Here is a 21,395-nt window from a genome sequence, read left to right as displayed (position 1 = left end):
TTTGTATTCCCAATATATTCTTTGAATTCCCAGTCAGACAATGGCACTGTATACCAGTAGTAAAAATTGTGGGTGCACGTAACCCCAATATATTCTTTGAATTCCCAGTCAGACACTGGCACTATATGGCAGTAGCAAGAAATGAGGGTATTTGTATTCCCAATATATTCTTTGAATTCCCAGTCAGACAATGGCACTGTATACCAGTAGTAAAAATTGTGGGTGCACGTAACCCCAATATATTCTTTGAATTACCAGTCAGAAACTGGCACTATATGGCAGTAGCAAGAAATGAGGGTATTTGTATTCCCAATATATTCTTTGAATTCCCAGTCAGACAATGGCACTGTATACCAGTAGTAAAAATTGTGGGTGCACGTAACCACAATATATTCTTTGAATTCCCAGTCAGACAATGGCACTGTATACCAGTAGTAAAAATTGTGGGTGCACGTAACCCCAATATATTCTTTGAATTACCAGTCAGAAACTGGCACTATATGGCAGTAGCAAGAAATGAGGGTATTTGTATTCCCAATATATTCTTTGAATTCCCAGTCAGACAATGGCACTGTATACCAGTAGTAAAAATTGTGGGTGCACGTAACCCCAATATATTCTTTGAATTACCAGTCAGAAACTGGCACTATATGGCAGTAGCAAGAAATGAGGGTATTTGTATTCCCAATATATTCTTTGAATTCCCAGTCAGACAATGGCACTGTATACCAGTAGTAAAAATTGTGGGTGTATATAGCCCCAATTCTATTGCTAGGGGACTTGCAGGGTATTTCTGGGGTGAAGGTGGGGGGGCACACCGTTGGAACGGGTATCGGGGTATATATCGGGTATACGGGAATACACTGACAGTGTATTCCATTCAGGATCCTGGGAAAGCTGGGTTGCGGCGATTGAGCCCGTCAGTGCCACGTTACACTGACAAGCTTCTCCCTGGAATTTAGCTCTTATAAGAGCTGTTGGTTGTCTTCTCCTTCCTATCCTAGCCTGTCCCTGCCTACCCAGAATCTAAGCCCTAGCTAACTGGACGGAAACCTCCGTCCTCGGTGAATTGCAAGCTCAGAATGACGCGAACCTGGGCGGCGCTGTTCTTTTAAATTAGAGGTCACATGTTTTCGGCAGCCAATGGGTTTTGCCTACTTTTTTCAACGTCACCGGTGTCGTAGTTCCTGTCCCACCTACCCTGCGCTGTTATTGGAGCAAAAAAGGCGCCAGGGAAGGTGGGAGGGGAATCGAGTAATGGCGCACTTTACCACGCGGTGTTCGATTCGATTCGAACATGCCGAACAGCCTAATATCCGATCGAACATGAGTTCGATAGAACACTGTTCGCTCATCTCTACTCTGTACGTATCATTTGTCCACACATAGAGACCACTGAATGAAATGACAGGCATATAGGGGTCCAGTAGAGACCCCATACAGCTCTACAGAATAACGAGTAATGGTCTGTAAGGTCTTAAAGGAATTTTACATTAAATGCTTTACATAAAAATAAAGTAATAAGTAAATCATATCCAGGTTACAGCATGAGAGTTATGAGGTGTTATCTTGTAAAAATGGTAAACTAAATCACTAAACTGTTTTATCCCATTCAGATAATTTCCATATTGTTACCACAGAAAAACATCATCCAATTGAATTCTATCTTTACCACATAAATTTGGCCTTTGCATCTTTAAGATGTGGCATGAAATTCCCTGGTGCCTAAAACTATAACCTGACAAATCTTTTAAAACATGTCATGTCTGTGACCGGCTGAAGAGAAGGATCATTTATTCTACTTATATGATGGAGACTGGACTGGCTTCCCACTGGGATCTACTTCCCCCATATGCAGAACTGCCTATTTTTATAAGACGACTCCTAAAATTCAAAGACATGATGGGGCATGGGAAATTCATTTGCCAGTCTTAATAAAGGGCCCAGCAGGAGCAGGGCACAACTCATATATGAAGAGAAAACAAAACACAAAGCAACCACGCATATAAAAATAAATGCGTGTATCTCCTATACTTATTATAGGCCCTACAACAACATGTCCTTACCAAACAACCAAGGGCAACAAACAGCAAAAAAGGATCATATATGAAGAGACTCTTGCCTTCAATATTTCCATTTTTCCATTATAAGACGAAGGCCGCATGTAGTGGGTTACGACAAAAAAGCACTGCAAGTAATACCACAGCGACAGTACAAAGCAGTTTTTCCTGCAGCGCTTTTCACAAAAGACCACAAAAGTTTCCTCTGCAGACTTTCTGTTTCCATTACACCTATATGGAAACCACCAGCATTTCTGTAGGTATAATTGACATTCTGTCATTTCCTTAACTGCAATGGTGGTAGAAATCAGAGCATATCCACTGCGCATATTATAACTCCGTAATGTGTGGATGGGAATAATTGCAGTGACTAACATGCTGCGTTTATGCCACATGGTCCCCGTCCTAACTTGCTCCAGAAAAATGAGTAATGAATATGTCGGGGTCGAAGAGTCACTCACCACCCCACTCCTCTCCACCCAAAATGGGGGTTGTGATGCATGTTTGGCACAAGAAAGGGCCTCCCAGCAAATGTGCATCACAACATCATCCCTCTATACCAGAAACCTGGGGTTGATAAATTCCCCTGGATAACAGTTTGGAAAGAAACCATATGATGTTTCAACTGTCCTATCAAATATCCAAATATCTCCCACCCCTCTTGGCTTATGTCCCACTTTACTGCTCCCATGTACTGTCTGCTGCAGAATTTGATTTTATTCTGTGATCACACAATTCACTATTTTTTATGTTAACTGTTGCTTTGTCAATTTTTGAGTGCACAAGTTTTCAATGTCTCCTAAAAGGTGTCTCATAACTTGTTCAGCAGAGATTATATGATCTATTGTCCTGCTTACAAACTCCATGTATTCTCTATTCTTACATTTGCTTCGATATTTGCTTTGAAATGTAATATATTGTAATATATTGGAATTTGAATAATAAAAAGTTAAAAAAACATGTCATGTGAATGTGGCCTTTCCCAAAAATGGACTTACTAATGTGAACATCCTAATTACAGTGTTTCATCCAAAAAAAGATGAAATAGTTTACACAGTGGATGGCGCAGACAAAACACAGAATTAAAATTCGTTTCGAATAGCCCCTCAATATTCGACTATTCGATCGAAACTGTTCGTTTCAGGGGAAACCACTATTCGACTCAGGAGGGTCACCAAGTCCACTATGACACCCCAGGAAATGATGCCAACACCCTGGAATGCAACTGGGACAGCAGGGCAAGCATGTCTGGGGGCATCTAACACGCCCAAGTCACTGTTTTACCCCACCATCACAGCCTATCAACTACACACTTTCCACACTCAAAAAAAACCCCACTATGAAACCTTCTTTCCTCCCCAATTGGATGGACAGAAACCCAAATTTTTATTGAACAGCCTGATATTCGATCGAATACCATTTCGATCGAACGCCGTTCGCTCATCTCTATGTGTTTCACATAACTGGATTTAGATTTGTATTTTATAGCAGAATCTGCAAGGTAAAACCAGATATGTGAGCCAAAATCCGCAAGAGGTACAGATCTATCCATGCTAGTTTTCTCAGTGTATATTCCACTCCTGGTTCTGACAAATAGTGAAGCAAAAAACTGACCAAAATGCTGCTGTCTGAAAGTGGCCTAAGTTAGAGTGGAGTGTGACTTGTTCTATAAACAGATCAGATACATTTTCTAGCTAATACAAAAGATTTTATTTACACACATCTATTGATCATGGGGCCAAATCTGCTCTTGGTCAGGATTCTTTTGCATGCAGTTTCCTGTCCTTTCCACCAGAGGGCACTCATGTATTATTAATATAGAAACAGATACCACAAAGGAACCAAGCCCACAAATAATATATTTCTCCTCAATGTGGGTATTTTGTGTGATGATTTCACCCCAGATTCTGGTGTCTCATTCTACATTATGTTCTTTTACGGACGTTGAAATTATACAAATTTCACATAATAGAATATCTTTGTTGATACATATATGCAAATTTAAGTACAGGGAATGGGTATTAAAAAACGCATAAATTCAAATCCTTCTGCAAGATACCAACAAGTACAATGTATGTCTGAATAGCAACAATGATATAAGAATGGCACCCCAAAAATAATGAAATGCAGGTAAGAGGTATATAGGGGTATATATAGTTGTGTAGCTATAAACCTCTTACCTGTGATTTTTAACACCCCTTTTCTGTACTTTTATACTTGCATATATGTATCAACAAAGAATTTCTATTATTTGAAATTTTTATAATTTCAACGTCTGTAAAAGAACGTAATGCAGAATGAGGCACCAGAATCTGGGGTGAAATCAACACACAAAATACATATACAGTCCTATGAAAAAGTTTGGGCACCCCTATTAATCTTAATCATTTTTAGTTCTAAATATTTTGGTATTTGCAACAGCCATTTCAGTTTGATATATCTAATAACTGATGGACACAGTAATATTTCAGGATTGAAATGAGGTTTATTGTACTAACAGAAAATGCGCAATATGCATTAAACCAAAATTTGACCGGTGCAAAAGTATGGGCACCTCAACAGAAAAGTGACATTAATATTTAGTACATCCTCCTTTTGCAAAGATAACAGCCTCTAGTCGCTTCCTGTAGCTTTTAATCAGTTCCTGGATCCTGGATAAAGGTATTTTGGACAAACAATTCAAGTTCAGTTAAGTTAGATGGTCGCCGAGCATGGACAGCCCGCTTCAAATCATCCCACAGATGTTCAATGATATTCAGGTCTGGGGACTGGGATGGCCATTCCAGAACATTGTAATTGTTCCTCTGCATGAATGCCTGAGGATTTGGAGCGGTGTTTTGGATCATTGTCTTGCTGAAATATCCATCCCCGGCGTAACTTCAACTTCGTCACTGATTCTTGAACATTATTCTCAAGAATCTGCTGATACTGAGTGGAATCCATGCGACCCTCAACTTTAACAAGATTCCCGATGCCGGCATTGGCCACACAGCCCCAAAGCATGATGGAACCTCCACCAAATTTTACAGTGGATAGCATGTGTTTTTCTTGGAATGCTGTTTCTTTTTGGACGCCATGCATAACGCCTTTTTTTTATAACCAAACAACTCAATTTTTGTTTCCAAAATGAAGCTGCCTTGTCCAAATGTGCTTTTTCATACCTCAGGCAACTCTATTTGTGGCGTACGTGCAGAAACGGCTTCTTTCTCATCACTCTCCCATACAGCTTCTATTTGTGCAAAGTGCGCTGTATAGTTGACCGATGCACAGTGACACCATCTGCAGCAAGATGATGCTGCAGCTCTTTGGAGGTGGTCTGTGGATTGTCCTTGACTGTTCTCACCATTCTTCTTCTCTGCCTTTCTGATATTTTTCTTGGCCTGCCACTTCTGGGCTTAACAAGAACTGTCCCTGTGGTCTTCCATTTCCTTACTATGTTCCTCACAGTGGAAACTGACAGGTTAAATCTCTGAGACAACGTTTTGTATCCTTCCCCTGAACAACTATGTTGAACAATCTTTGTTTTCAGATCATTTGAGAGTGGGCTGTCCATGTTCGGCGACCATCAAACTTAACTGAACTTGAATTGTTTTGTAGAAAGAAATGGTCCAAAATACCTTCATCCAGGATCCAGGAACTGATTAAAAGCTACAGGAAGCGACTAGAGGCTGTTATCTTTGCAAAAGGAGGATGTACTAGATATTAATGTCACTTTTCTGTTGAGGTGCGATTATTTTTTCACCGGTCAAATTTTGGTTTAATGCATATTGCGCATTTTATGTTAGTACAATAAACCTCATTTCAATCCTGAAATATTACTGTGTCCATCAGTTATTAGATATATCAAACTGAAATGGCTGTTGCAAACACCAAAATATTTAGAACTAAAAATGATTAAGATTAATAGGGGTGCCCAAACTTTTTCATAGGACTGTATTGAGGAGGAATTTATTATTTGCGGTTTTTGCACCTTTTCAATTGTATGCTCCTTCTGAAGTGTATTAACATGTACTTAATTTTCTAACAAGGTACAAGATCTGTAATAAATAGAGATGAGCGAGTAGTACTCGATCGAGTAGGTATTCGATCGAATGCTACAGTATTCAAAATACTCGTACTCAATCGAGTACCACTCGCTATTCGAATGTAAAAGTTCGATGCAGAACCAGCATTGATTGGCCGAATGCTATACAGTCGGCCAATCAACGCTGGTTCTTCTCCTACCTTTAGAAGTCTTCTCCGTGCAGCTTCCCCGCGGCGTCTTCTGGCTCTTCATTCACTCTGCCAGGCATCGGGCCTGGGCAGAGCCGACTGCGCATGCCCGCGCTACAAGAAAATGGCCACTTTGACTGTAAGCGTGAATTCAGAGTGAATTGAGAGCCGGAAGACGCCGCGGGGACGCTGCACGGAGAACACTTCTCAGAGAATCCAGCCCGACCCTCACTCGTGGACTTGGTAAGTTCAATTTGATTGAATGTTGCCTACCCCTGAAACGAGCATTTTTCCCCCATAGAGTATAATAGGATTTGATATTCGAGTAGTCGAATATTGCGGGGCTACTTGAAACGAATATCGAGTATTTAACTACTCGCTCATCTCTAGTAATAAATCCTGTAATTCACCAAGATGAAAATGTGATTCCACTGCTGGCAGATATTCTCGGGGAATTTACCCATCTATGCCAGTTTTCTGGTGTAGATAGATATAAATGCGGTGTATCATGGTCACATGGTCCTTTTTTTTTAACGCCAAAGATCGGCACATTGCAGCTTCTGGAGCACACTCGCCATTTTTCCACATGTGGGCGGTGCCCAAAGCTGGACACGAGTTATATCTGAAATCTACAACACCTCCTGACTGGCACAGCCGGGGACTCCTCGAGAATGCCTGTCAATAAATTACCCCCTCTGAGTCTTTTACTCTGGCCATGTAGCGGAGGACAGTTAAGCCTTTTTTGCACCTTTTTAAAACATAGATGAACATTATAAATGCATTGCAAAATGTTACTCCAGATAAACCACGTTCACTTTCCAAAACAACAAAGTGACGAGTCTTGTGTAAAAGTCATGAAAATAGGAGCAAAAGAAAGATAAATCCTGTTCACACAGCGTAAAGCATTCTGAAAGGCACAGAATAGATAGATAAAAGGCGTAAGAGGCTTGCTAAGTTTCCCACAGTGACTTGATTTCCCACAGTGAGATATATGAAGTTGGCCGGGTGAGCAAGTAATTGTTGCAAGGCTGCTGTCTAAGCCCCTCAGCAGATGTTATTGCAGGGAGTTTTGCGACTAACTTATTATAATAGCACTATTAATCATTCATCTCTGTACTGTAATATCGTGTTTATTATCATCATACTGTGACAGGTCCAGATTTACAATTGGGGTTATGACTAGACATTGGCGTATTTGGCATATTGGTGCATCTAGGTTGGGCTAAAAATCTGTGACTCGCTAAATATGGGCGTGTATTCTCTGAAAAATGGGGTGTGGCTTAAATGTGTCCCACGATGTGCTGATGTGGCAAAATTGTAAAATTTTGGCTCATAGTAAGCAAAGAAATAAGCAGTATGAACAGAATAGAGAGTCTAAAGATACGCCACATTTAATATTCAGCATCAGGCCCTGTAATAAGTCTGGTGAATTTTCAGACTGCCTGCCCAAATTTAAACTGACAAATTTATTATTTTTTTCTTTAAATAAAATCAGAATGCTCTTTCAGACAAGGTTTGACATTGCGGAAACGTTAGCATTTTTTCTTGCAGTTATTTGCGCTTTTTTGAGCCAAAGTCAAGAGGGGCTTGAAAAAGAATGGAAAATATAACGGGAATATTTACACTGCTCTCTACTGATAAATTCACCTCTTGACTTTGGCTCAAAACTAGGGTTGAGCGAAAAGACCGGGAAAGATCGGATTCTGATCCCAATCTTTTCTCGCGGGATCAAGGTGGGAGGTTATTTACCACAATACTTGGTTACTGGCCAGTCATTGTTAGCTTTTTCCTACAATAATTGGCCAGTAGCCAAGTATTGTGGTAAATAACCTTCGACCTTGATCCCGCGGGCAAAGATCGGGATCGGAATCCGATCTTTTCGCTCAACCCTACACAAAACAACCGAGCAAAATCTGCAAAAAAAAAAAGCTGCACTTCCGCAACGCCTTAGCTTCAAACGTGGGGATTTCCTATGAACATGAGCATGTCTAAATTTGTTGTAATTATAAGTTAAACATCTTTGCAACTATAGGTAGTTAAAAATGATAAAGATTTTCTCTATCTTAGCAGTGAAAGTCCGTTGTCTTGATTGGTTGCCATTGGATGTGACCATGAATGCAGGAACTTTTTATGGTTTGACACTTGTCACAATGTAGCAATGATTTGTTTTGGCCTTATTGTGGCTTGGTCATCTTCTCATACATGTAGTGTCCTTGCCTGATAACCTGTCCACAATAAAGAAATCATGGCTGGTTTTCTTTCAAGTTTCAGACAATTGAAAGTTCCTTCATTCATGGTCAAATCCATTGGCAACTGAAAAAGATAATAGACTGTCATCACTTAGATGGTTAGAGAGGATCTTAAAAATGTTGCAAAATTTTTATTACTTAAATTTGCAAAAATAACTTTTAATCTTCTACAAATATAAATAGGGTTATGTTTATCGAACTTGTGTAGAGGATTTCTGCTTCATATAGTATATAAGGCTACAAGCACATGGTGAAGTCATGAGGCAGCTGAGACATGGCTGAAAACTGGAAGGCCATGCCAACTTTCCACCGTACTACAGATTGTTTAAGTGTTCCTAGTTCTAGTTAATGTCTATGTAATAATCAGTAACTGTATTAACTTGGAGCACTAAATAAACAATCAGTGTATAATGAATTAGAATGGAATTCTTTGGTGGCTGGAATGGCTGCCCAGATTTCATCCACGGCATGGCTGTGCTACTTCATGACCACATCATGTTATTGTACCCTTATATTTAGTATTAATATCTTTGTATTGGGCACTTGTATTGGCCTTGACCATATCTGCCTTGTCACCAGGAAGGCTAAGAGATCTTTTATGTACATCTGCACACTGTGTCCTATGAGAAGTCAATGGTACAACAAAATATACAACTCACATTTTGGTGGATTCATTCTCTCCATAGTGCCATCCATCTCGGGCCTCTGGTACTAACAAAAGTATAATGTCGCCCTCCTCGAAATTGAGTAACGTGCTGTTCTCCCCAGCGGTGTGAGAAAAGACAGCCTGGACTCTGCGTCGTTCCACTCGAGGAGGCAAAACAGACAAAGGACTAATCCGAGGTAGTGTTTTATTTTCAACTACAAGGGGGTGAAAAGGAGAAACTTTCAAATTCAATGCCATTGATAATGTTTTCCAAATGTAATATACAACTGTTGTCTGGTTGTGATGTTTATATTATTTTATACAACCACTATAAAATATATCATGTAAATCATGCACAAGTAACATTCAAGGCATATACCTGCAGAGAGGCTAGGTTGTAATGTTCCCTGTGCAGAATACAGATAGCCATGCATAGCAGCCTGTACTCTTAGGCCCAGCTCAAAACCAGGGGTCGCGAGTTCAATTCTTGCTGGAGCCTTTGCTGCTTGCACTTTCTGAAATTTCCCCATTGTGGGACTATTAAAGGATTATCTTATCTTAATAACTACCAAAGCAAATCTGATAGAAGCAGTGTATTTTGTAATGACTACCTATACAATGATGTAACAATAACATCTATGCAATCACTATCAGTCATTTCTAGTGTCAAACGTAGGAACTATACCTGGATAAGACAAGCTTGTGGACTTCATAGGTCATAATGGGAACAAAAGTGTAACGTGAAGATCTTAAGATCCAATACAAAATCTGGTTCCTGAATGTTCCATGTGTTATTTATAATAGTGATGTTATCATATGTTGCAAAAGGGCTTCTGGTCCTCCTTAGGAACCAGGGGCCTGTTGCAGATGCTACCTTTGCATCCCCTATATCTATGCGCTTGTTCACATAGCATGCATTATCATATTTTTATATCACAATATAGACAAGGAAAGTCAACTACACTTAACAAGTGAAATGAATCCAGCAGAAATGTATACTGTATAGTATACTTATGTTACTGGATGTTAATGGCAGATGTACGCAACTGTATGGCCGAGTTGCATACATTGAATCCATATACTGTATTCGGCTAGGTTCACATCATTATTATTTCCATTTTTCTATTCTTTTATAGGTACAGAAAACAAAAGCACTCATCAAAGGTCACTCATCAAGTTTCACCCATCAAAGTTGGTACATGCATTCGTCAGAATTACTGAACTGATTTTCATGCTGGGAGCGGGACTCCCCTGAATCCCAGTACCACAATATAGGACAGTGTATTGCTGGGTGGCAAAGACCCCTAACATCACAAATAACTATAAATACTAGGAGTCCTGCTCTCAGCATGAAGGTCAGGACGGTAACTCAGACAAGCACTTGTGAGTCTAGTCTAATGGATATGTTGGATCACTTAGAGATGGCAAAATGGGCTATAAATGTCACTTAGGTCAGCTTCTCTGGATTAAGCAGTGGATACATAGGGATTACATAGGAAATAACAGCCATGTGCTGCTGCCTGTAGTAGTGACATACTGTATATGTCACCACACATAAGTCATTCGCAAACATCTGCATACTGTGGTAGTGAAGGAGGTATCTTAGGTAAGTCCGGTAATTATCTCTCACTGTCCATTGTTGGCCAGTCTATACAATAATAAATTATATTATGCTTACCTAATGTTGCCAATCTGTTCTCGGAGGCTGGCTTGCGTGGTATCGGTAAAGTACATGAATACAATTCATTGGCCTTTGGGGTTGGAGGCGTAACTGAAGTTGGTGTTACTGGATGCAGTTGAACCACTTGATTCATTGGTATTGGATCTAAATGAACAGGGTTTCCCATATCCCGTGCTCCTTTTGTTCGATGACTTTCTCCATTAGGTATGGGAAGAACCTCTTGCACCGACATCCGCTGTAAATGCCACAACACAAATATTATAATGGACACTATTTATATTTCATGTAACAGCCTCATAATGGTAACTGAATAATATCACTGATAGTTCTATTATATCCATCTCTTATAAAGGAAAAGGCCTGCTTAAAATAAAGTCACGCATCACAATGGTAATATCACTAAACCAAAGGCAAATACTGAACATGTTGTGCTCGTGACTGATATTACACACAACATTTGGAGGAAAACTCCACTTTTTTGTGGTGCATTTTCATACAGTTTTCCCCAAAAAATGCTGTGGCTGGATGTTACATCGAAGGCTACAGTGAAATATACTGCAAAACACACTCCAAACAATGCTTTAGATGAGTGGTGTTTTCTCAAAATGCAGCATGCACTGGTGTGAATTTTTTTTCAGCTTTTTTTTTCAAAAAGGACTTGACATTTTACAAAACCAGCAAAGTAAATGAGATTTTGGCTGATCCCATCCAAACATTGCGGGGTAAAAAAAGACTGCTGAAAAGCTGCGTTTTTGAAAACCACAGCATGCACTTTTATCTGTTGAAAATGCTTGCAATTTGCCTATAGATTTAATAAGGGAGAAAAGAAAAAAAAGCAATATTTTTCTGTTTCATCTTTTTTTTAGATATGTTCTGCAACATGGGTTGCAGGGAAAACGAGAAAACCACGGCGGAAACACATTGCGTTTTTTCCCGCAGTGCTTTTCACAGAAAGTCCGAGGTTTCTTCTGCATATTTACTGCTTCAGTTATATCTAAACAGAAGACTTGACGGTTTTTGAAATCACAGCATGTTCGCTCCGGATATTTTTCTACAATGTGAGGATGGAATTAGCCTTCCCATCCACTTTGGAGGTACTGTAAACGTATGCAATTTTTGTGCAACGTTTATGCTATGTGGGACCCCTGATTTAATGGGGTTATCTCTATCCACAGAATAGGGCATAATTTGCATAATTTGCAATGGTAAGTGGTAATCTGACTGCTGAGACCCCCCACTGATTACATTCATCCTCTGTTTTAAATAGAGTGCACTGCAGGTACACTGCTATATTCATTTCAGTTGGAATGCCAGAGACAGCTGAGAACTGTAATGTATCATCTGTACTCCCATTGGAATGAAGGGAGTGTTACTCATTCTGTGCAACCAGTGCTCCATTCAGAATGGGGAACAAGACTCCTCTGTTCTCCTGATGGATATGGGTCTGAGTTTAACTTGCCCAGATGGGAAGACCCCTTTAAGATGAGCAGCACCGCACTTTTTTTTTCTTTGAACCAGCGCAAGGAGAGCGGCAGCTCTCAATGTTCCCCCCTGCTGTCTGAGGCGGACGATCAAAAGATGAACAACACCCCGCCCCCCTTCTTTCGACTGTCCGCCTCAGGCAGCAGAGAGGCTAGGTTCACCACTGAAGATGAGGCCTCTTGAACGTTAACATGGAATTATTTGACTTCTTATATATATTACTGTGCAAACAATTAAACATTAAACTTGGTCCATGTGTTGACCAGATTTACCAGCCTGAACAGTTTGCCGGTGGAGGGACTAATAGTAATACAGTTATCTATGCAGCTGCCATGCATGTGCAGTCGGCTCTGCCCGAGGCCCTATGGCAGAGCCGACTGCGCATGGGTAGAAGTTTGACCCCCACCGTCGGAAGAAGACACGGGGAGAGGCCATTCCAGAAGAAGGAAACTTCTGGAGACTTCTCTCGCAGCATTGGGGAAGCCCTCAGTGCTGTTTGAGTTCTGAGGACCGCCCCCAGTGCTGCAAGAGAGCTCATTTGCATACCAAAGAAAACTTTAGAAGACATCTAAAGGTACGAGAAGAATAGCCTTTCTTAAGGCTATTCCTATGTGTTAATCAGAAAAAAAAAAATTTTAATAATAGAATCCCTTTAAATTCCATCATTAATCACCTTTGCCTTCAAAACAATTTCAGCGCTTCTAGATACACTTGCACAAGGTCAGGAATTTTGTGGGAGCATATTCAAGTAATTATCCAATTAAATAAAGCAGATTATAATAATAATAATCATAATTTGCATATGTAGGTTGAAAAACAGTCAGTAACTAAAACAGAAACAGCTGTGTAGGAGGCTAAAACCTGGGTGAGGAACAGCCAAATTCTTCTGTGTGCTTATCCAGCCTCATCTGCCTTGGGACCCAAATTGAAAATGTTCTTAAATAGACAACCCTGCAGATTTTATTTGCTTTTCAGATGCTTTATTCCAGAAAAGGTTATAGGTAACATGCAATATTTTAGATCAATTACCATCTATGACAGGATATGCAGTGCTGTAATAGTACAATGCTGTTCAAAAGGTCCAGCTATTACAACACAGCATATCCTGCCAGAGGAAGGATCAGTAATAGATCTGAAACATTGAATTTTATAACCTTTTCTGGAATAAAGCATCTGAAAAGCAACAAAACACTGCAGTGATGTCTACTTAAGAACAGTTGAAGACCAAACATTAAAGGGGTTTTCTGGGCAGAAAAAGAATTTTCAAAAAAGGTCTGTTAGTGCTATTAATGGGTTAATAAGCGCACCCAATTACCCTTAGCGGTATTTTGACTGATATCTGGGTGCTCTGGGAGCTCCTGGTATCCTCTGCATTGCTTTACATCTGCATCTTCTTGTGCTTTACTATAACTACCATGATTCCTTGGTCTGCACTCAGAGCTGACTCACTCCCCCTCCTTTTCTCTCTTGCTTCCCCTCCCTTTCTCACTAGTTTCTTATCCTCTTCCCTTTCTCACTTACTTCCCCTCCCTGTTTTCCATTCCGCCCTCCCACTGTGCTCTGCATAAAGAAGAGGAGGTGTAGAGCCCATCTGCATCTGGCAGTGACATCCCACGTCCAGACCGGAAGGAAGGCCAGGTAAGTAATTGGGTGAGCAGGTTGCAAACAATGAAGCGGGTGGTACCCTCTCTGCTGACATTGTGGGGCCAAAAAATTTAGTTAGATAGTTTAGTTTAGATAGTCCCACAACATCAGCAGAACTATAATGAACTTGACATCACATGGCTAGTGGCGTGGAAGCGGCTAGGTTATCAATTAAAATGTCCTGATAAATCCCTTTAACCTATTCATTACCATAAGGGAGGTGTCTGATTGGCTACAAATTTATTCTGCAGGACAACAACCCTAAACATACGACCAATGTTATTAAGAACTAGGTGATGATATGGCCCCTGTAGAGCCCTGATCTCAACATCATCAAGTCTGTCTGGGATTAAATGAAGACACAATAGTATTTGGGCAAGTCAACATCCACAAAAGATCTGTGACTAGTTCTTCTGGACATACAGTATTTAACAACCTCCCTGCTAAGTTCCAAAACTGTGTACAAATGTATGTAGAAGAATTGATGCCGTCTTGCAGATAAAGGTTGTTTATACCAAATATTGATGGGATTTAGATTTCTCTTTTGTTCACTCACTTAATTTTGTTAATTAACAAAATGAGCTATTAATACTTTTAGTTTTGAAAGCATTCTTACTTTGTACCATTTTTTTCCAAACCTGTATAAACACAATAGGAAGTACTGCTATAAGTGGAATAGCTACAATGAAAGAAGAACATGCACCTTCCCATAACATTACCACTTGGACAAGCTCATTGCATACACATTTTTACAGTTCCACTTGAGCTGTTCCAATTCAATACTATTAGCAATATTGTGACATTTTACTTTTGACACCCTACTTGCAAATTTTTCAAACATTGAGTGCAGGATTTTTTTCTCCGCTGATATTCGGGAGTTTACACACTGGAGTCTCCAACTGAGACTTCGACGCATATGTGAACCTAGCCTTAGCTGGTTGGGTCCAACAAATTCATGATGTATGGTGGCATATGCCTCCTAATGAATTAGGCACAAATCATTCAAGTGCACAGTAAATCAAGACTATCATCTGTAACACCAGTCTTGATGAATTTCCACTGAAAGGGGTTGTCCCGCCCCAAATTGATTTTTCATACTGATGACCTTTCCACGGGATAGATCACCAATCATAGGCCTCAGTGGTATCTGACGTCATTCATGACGTGTCTAGACCAAAAGAGGCCGGAAAATGGGGTCTCAAGAGACCCCAGAGTAAACTAATGGTTCATGGATGTAAACCACAAAACAATTTTGAGTTCTTTCCAAGCCTGAAATTTTTGGAGCATTTATAAAACTGCATGGGCCTTTATTGGAATTTATAGTGTGCGGTTGGGGTTACTGTGAGACATTATGCTGTGTGGAGGGACCACTATAGAGCATTGTAGTGTGTGGTGGGGCCACTATAGGGAATTGTAGTGCGAAGAGGGGCCACTATGAGATATTATAATGTATGGATGGGCCACTATGAGACATTATACAGTACTATGTGGAGGGACTGCTATAGGACATTGTACTGTGTGGAGGGGCCACTATGGGACTATATACACTGTGGAGGGGCCACAATATAGCATTATAGTGTGTGGAGGGGCCATTATGGGACATGATACTGTATGAGAGCCAATGTGTGACATTATACTGTGTGAAGGGGACGCTAAGGGACATTATACGGTGTGGAGGGTCACTGTGGGAAATTATATTGTGTGAGGGTCAATGTGGGGCATTATACTGTGTGCACTATGGGACATTATTCTTAAAGCGGTGTAACAGTAAGAAAAAAAACATAATGAAATGGACTCAGCTTTCCACTCCAGCCTTTTTGGTCCCATATTATGCCTCATTCCCCCTGCACCACACGTGACCACTGAGACCAAATAGGCAGTCGCTGGAGAGGGACCAGTGATGTAACTCACATGCATCACCAGGCCTTCTATAGCGACTGCTGAGGTTGCCTCACCAGTCACGTGTGATGCTTGGATTCTAAGAAATGAAGCATGGTGAACGAACAAACAGTTTGTGGCAGCAAACAGCAGAACGCCATGGAATGTGATTTTCCTTTTTTATGTTACACCTGCCCCAGCCGCTCTAGAATTTGTGAAAATCCTGAGAGCTTCTATATAGAGTAGTCAGTTAACTGTGAGTGTGACTGATGACTGCAGTGGCTGCTGATGCACCTACAGTTTAATTGCCATCATGACTCCAGTGCCTGTAACTTTATTTACATAGGACTGCTGCCTTTAAATATATAGCAGACAGCCCTGTGTAACAGAAATATCAGTGAAAGTTACAGTTTCAGTCTGACATGGTAACTTACATAGGACTGCTGCCTCTCCTTCCATATAAAGCAGTCCTGTGCAAAATTACTTTACACAGGACCACTTTATATGGAGGCTCTATTTGTGCTGGCCTTGCCCTCTTGTATTGACTCCGCCTACTTGCACCGAGCCTGCCTATAAAATGGGGCCACTTTTAAATGTTTTCCACTTTGAGGTCACAATCTGCCCCTGAGTGGACGGGACTGCTGTGCAGCTCATATTACTTGAATACGAGAGGTGCTGTGCATGCTCCCTGGCCATTAACAGCTTCCTTACCAGGCAAATGGAGGCTTTGGAATAGCTGTGGGTAGGCCGTTCATGGGAATTTTGAGGCTGGACAATCCCTTTAAATCGAAATTCATGAAGATTTAAAGCTAAAAAATATATAATATACTACATGCCCTATTTTTATCTCACTTATTTTATATTATGTGATCTTTACAGTTATATGCTATATCTACATACAAAGTATTTGTTGTTATGCCTTTTGTGTTATTCCTAATAATAAGACCACATTTACCTGCTCAGCAGTCCTTAAGTCTTTCAAAACGGGGTTTCATGTGTCAGATATAATCCATAGTTATGCAGAATGAAATTTGGAGATACTTACATGATTCATAGACAGTCCTCCGCCTAGAAGGGGGGCCAGTTCAGGAGGAACATCCAGTGGTTTTGTGCTTGGCACTGGATCTGAGATGACCAGCTCATTAGAAGCATTAGCTGTTTGTTTCACAAGCATGAGGGCGCGTTCTGGAAGCTTAGTGGGCTGAGTACATGACTGCTGCCATGACGGGAGCTTGGCACTTAACAACTCCTTCACCTTTTAAAATATCAAGAACATGAATCACATATCAAAATATATACTTTATAATATGAATAGTATAACATTATAGATGAAAGAAAAACTGTGAGTTGAGTATTTTTCTGAGTTGCTTATTACTTATAAATTTTAAAGAACATTTTTCTTTAAAATGAAACATGGCAACAGTCTCTGAGGTTCTCTCGTCTGGCAAGTTGTTAAAGTGGTTGTTTAATAAAGCTAAATAATTATATAATTAAGACCCCCTGCAGAACATGATAATGGACTGTTCTAGTGTACACACAGGCAAAGAGTCTACAAACCCAATAAGCATGTCCACGCAGATTCGGAAACTGAACAGAGGCTAAAAGGGTGTTCTATTGCCGCCAGTAAGCCAGTATAAGTCAGTGTACTGAGGTACAAAGATAGGCTTTTCCATAAAATGGAACACATTAAAAAATTTCAGAAGGTATACTGCACAGTACACGGTTTGTTTTTTTGCTTTTTGTGAGGTTGCCAATAGGAACCTATGGACACTATATTCCAATGTATGCCTATAAAAGTAGCATACATCATCATTCTCTATCAGAAGTATATTTGTAGGAGTTTTTCCTGGCATGTTGGTACTTCCAACAGATTGTACTTTGCGTGCATCATAGGTGCATCATGTCCTTGGTGCACTTGCAACATGGATTCAGCTAATATTATACTTGATTAATAGCAATAAATTCATTAAATAATTTTATTCCCCATTTTAGTTACATTTTTGCCAAGTTATATGATGACCAAATTTACTACTATGACAATTCTACAAGAGTCGCTTGTTTTCAGTAAATACAGTAAAGTAGATTTATAAAGACTGGTGTAATCTGCTAGCTTTCTAAACAAGGAAATAACTAAGCAATGAGTGACAAGAATTTTTAAAGGGATTGTGCGAGATTTGAAAACATGGCTGCCATATAGAAGTCAAAGACAAGATTCATATTAATGGTAAGCTTGAATGTAGTGTGAACCTGACCTTAATTAGGTTGCTTGAGATTTGCTATAGTTCAATTGGATGGTTCATGGGGAAAATCTTCATATACACTTGTACTGTACTTTACCTTGCTGTGGTAGGCACTAAAGTGTTTGGACACAGCACACTGACGGTCCACCAGAAAAGAATATCGTCTCCGTTCTTCTGTGAGCGCAGCTTTATATCCTTCTGCTACAAACTGGTCCAACTCACATTGTTTGGTGCTCATGATCTCAACATACTGTAAAACAGTTACACAAAGGATTTATGTAATCAGTTCTATATGCAATATTCATATTCTAACTAAAGCTAAGGCCCCACGTTGCAGAAACAAAGCATTTTTTGTTGCAAATTTTGCTGCATTGGAGACAAAAGTAAGGAATGGATTGAGCAGAAAGTAGAATTATAAGAGCTTCCTATATATTTCCCACTTCCTTTCTAGCCATTCCTGATTTTGGTTCAAAAAGATGCTGCAAAATCTGCAACAAAAAAAGCTGTATTTCTGCAATGTGGGGACTCAGCCTAAGGGTAAGTTCACATGGGGTTGTTAGGCGGAGGCCGCCTCAGGTTCCGGACCAAAATACGGGTAGCTGTGATTGGAGCCAGTGCAGCGCACCAGCATCCAGTCATACACTCCGCTCTGGATTAGGCCCAAATGAATGGGCCTATTCGGGAGGGAGTGTCTTCAGGCGGATGTCATGAGGCGAATCCTCCTGAAAGAATGAGCATGTTGCTTTTTTTTTTCAGAAGCCGGAACAAATGGCTCCCGGAAAACAGAACTGGCCGGCTCCCATTGATTTCAACGTGAGCTGTCTTTTTGGTCAGGATTTTGAGGCGGATGCCAAAATACCCTGTGTGAACTTACCCTAAGGCCACATGCAGATGGCTGTAACACTTCCATATAATTTGGTCTGTTTTATGGTCCTTAATAACAGTCTAATAACTCAGATTAGTTTGAGTCATTAAACCTTTGGTTTGGATGGAATTTGTGGTTAGTATAATATGAGTCTTCTGCCTGTTGCAATATACTTCTAAGTATGCACACACTAGGGTCTGTTTATAAAAATGGTCTTGGTCTGACATGATTATTTTTTTAAAGGTGTTGCCTGCAACTCGTCAAAAGTGTCTTCTTTTCAGAAAGACCCCACATTTTTTCCATGGGCTGTATTTGTACCTGGCACATATACGGCGTGTGAGATTTTGAGCGCCGTAAAAGCACGGCCGCAAAATAACGCGGCGTATACGATCCAGGCTCCCATTGAAATCAATGGGTGCTTTTACGGCGCTCAAAATCTCACACGCCGTATACGTGCCAGGTCACGCGGCACATTACTCCATGTGAATGGACCTTCCCATTGACTTCAATTACATTTTACAGGCGTATTTTTACTGGCGTATTTTTACGTCAATGGGAGTCTTATTTTTACACATGTATTTTTACACGTGTATTTAGGCTTATTATTATTATTATTATTATTATCTGAATGTATTACACCTCTGCCCTATCCAAGTGAGTAAATGTTATTTTTGTACGGTGTTGTATTTTGTTTTTATTCATGAGTGCATCAGGTTCCACCGCCATAAGCAACCTTTCAGGTGTAACAACTCCTAGCACATGCACATGCAGTGGTGCATTTCCATCCTAAATCGTATCAAAAAATAATTTTTCAAAATGACTCTGATAGTGATGATGAATATACAGTAATTGAAGTTGCAACATGGTCTAGTAGGCTTGTGTCAGGGTTAAATAGATATATTCACTTGCATTTGACCCCTGCATATAAATCAGAAGGGATCTGCTTGTCATAGATTCACTGATCAGAGGGGCTCTGGCATTTTAAGGATCCTGTTTGACCTTCCATGTTAAGGGCATAGGGTAAAGTTTCTTCTTCAGTTACACAAACTTGTTTTTATCTTTTTCTGGACAATAGTGATATTTGTGCTACACTGACCATATTCTAAAGATATTATCCCAACTGATTGAAATTTCACTTGTTTTTCAATTGTTATATTTCCATTACAATAAAATATCATCATAGACTATTTCCCATAGACAGTTTTACAGGGCTCCAAAGATGGCAAATAAGCAAGTACTATATTTTTTCTTTTGCACGTTAAGCCACATTCGTTTTGGCAAGTCATATCGGTCATATTTGTCGGCCAATAGATTCATAAACATAGTACAAAGCATGTACACCAATTTTCTGGCTAAACTGCCCACGGAATAGGATGATTTCTAATTAGCAAATGAACCCAGATTATTATTTTTGGTTTTTTTTAAGTGGACCGATTATGTTATACAAATTTTTCTTTCTTTTTTTTTTTTTTATCTTCAAGCCTCAATTAAAGTTACCTATTTTATGTGTTTTATACCAAATCCATTAGCAAATATGCACCATAGATGCTTGACTGGACCCAAATACACAGAAAAAGCATACAAAAGTAATCTAAAAAAACAGACCCACAGGTTTTTTCTGTCTTTTTTTAATTTTAAGAGGTGAACAGTTTACTTAATGGAATTTCAGGCATTAAATCATTTATCTACAAAACCAACAGGCTGGTCACTGATAAGGATGTCAAAATGTCAGCAGACAGACAAACCGCAGATTGTTTCACTTCCATTGTGATAACATTCTTGACAATTGCTTATTTACCAGAGCTCCTGACTAGAACAATTTCTGGGCATCTGGTGGACTTGTAGCTCCTCTCACAATCTATCACTACCATTATGAACTGTACCAAGTATTTCAGAAAGTCAGACGATATCTTGCTGTGTCAGAAGAGGTCTATGGGAGCTCTCCAGTAAACTGGAGTTAATACAGCATTCCGCAGCATGAGGGACAATTTGACAGAGAAAGGGTTACAATGAGGTCTCTGACCTCCTGATCTGTGATTCAATAAACAGGATGGCACCGAATCATTAAGCTGGGGTAGGGGTGGGGGCATCCTTACATTCTCTTTAAGAAACAGTAACTATTCATTGCCCCCTCCTTCTTTTCTGCCTCTAGCACCAGTCTCATCTTCCCTCCCTAGTTCACCTCCCCCAGTCCTCTCTTCTATAAAACTGGCCTCAAGTAGGCAAGTCATGATCCAAAAGTAATGGTTCCCATGACAACCCTCTTTACAAAAGGGATGCAGAGATAATGGCCGAGCCTTTCTAAATCACTGGAGCCAAATGTTGTTCCTCCCTTCAGCCCCTTACACAGCTGACATGCTAATGAAAAATGGAGGAAGAGTGAGGTAAAAAAGAGCTAGACACACGAAAACAAAGGCCCGAACCAGGCAATGAATGAC

The 21,395-nt window shown here is 40.0% G+C and overlaps 1 protein-coding gene across 1 annotated transcript in view; it reads right to left on the bottom strand.

Annotated features, from left to right (window-relative positions):
- Window positions 1–21,395, bottom strand: part of LOC142210842 (BAR/IMD domain-containing adapter protein 2-like) — a 120,113-nt gene that overhangs the window by 18,273 nt on the left and 80,445 nt on the right. The window contains exons 8-11 of the mRNA XM_075280299.1: window positions 18,190–18,342; window positions 16,898–17,107; window positions 10,846–11,083; window positions 9,181–9,382 (exon numbers count right to left, since the gene is read on the bottom strand). Coding sequence (XP_075136400.1) covers window positions 9,181–9,382; window positions 10,846–11,083; window positions 16,898–17,107; window positions 18,190–18,342 — 803 coding nt within the window. The remainder of the gene's footprint in view (window positions 1–9,180; window positions 9,383–10,845; window positions 11,084–16,897; window positions 17,108–18,189; window positions 18,343–21,395) is intronic.

The sequence above is a fragment of the Leptodactylus fuscus genome, chromosome 6 (assembly GCF_031893055.1).
Source record: "Leptodactylus fuscus isolate aLepFus1 chromosome 6, aLepFus1.hap2, whole genome shotgun sequence".
NCBI classification, from domain to species: Eukaryota; Metazoa; Chordata; class Amphibia; order Anura; family Leptodactylidae; genus Leptodactylus; species Leptodactylus fuscus.
Note: the sequence above shows the minus strand (reverse complement) of the source record. Positions and strands in the feature narration are given on the sequence as shown.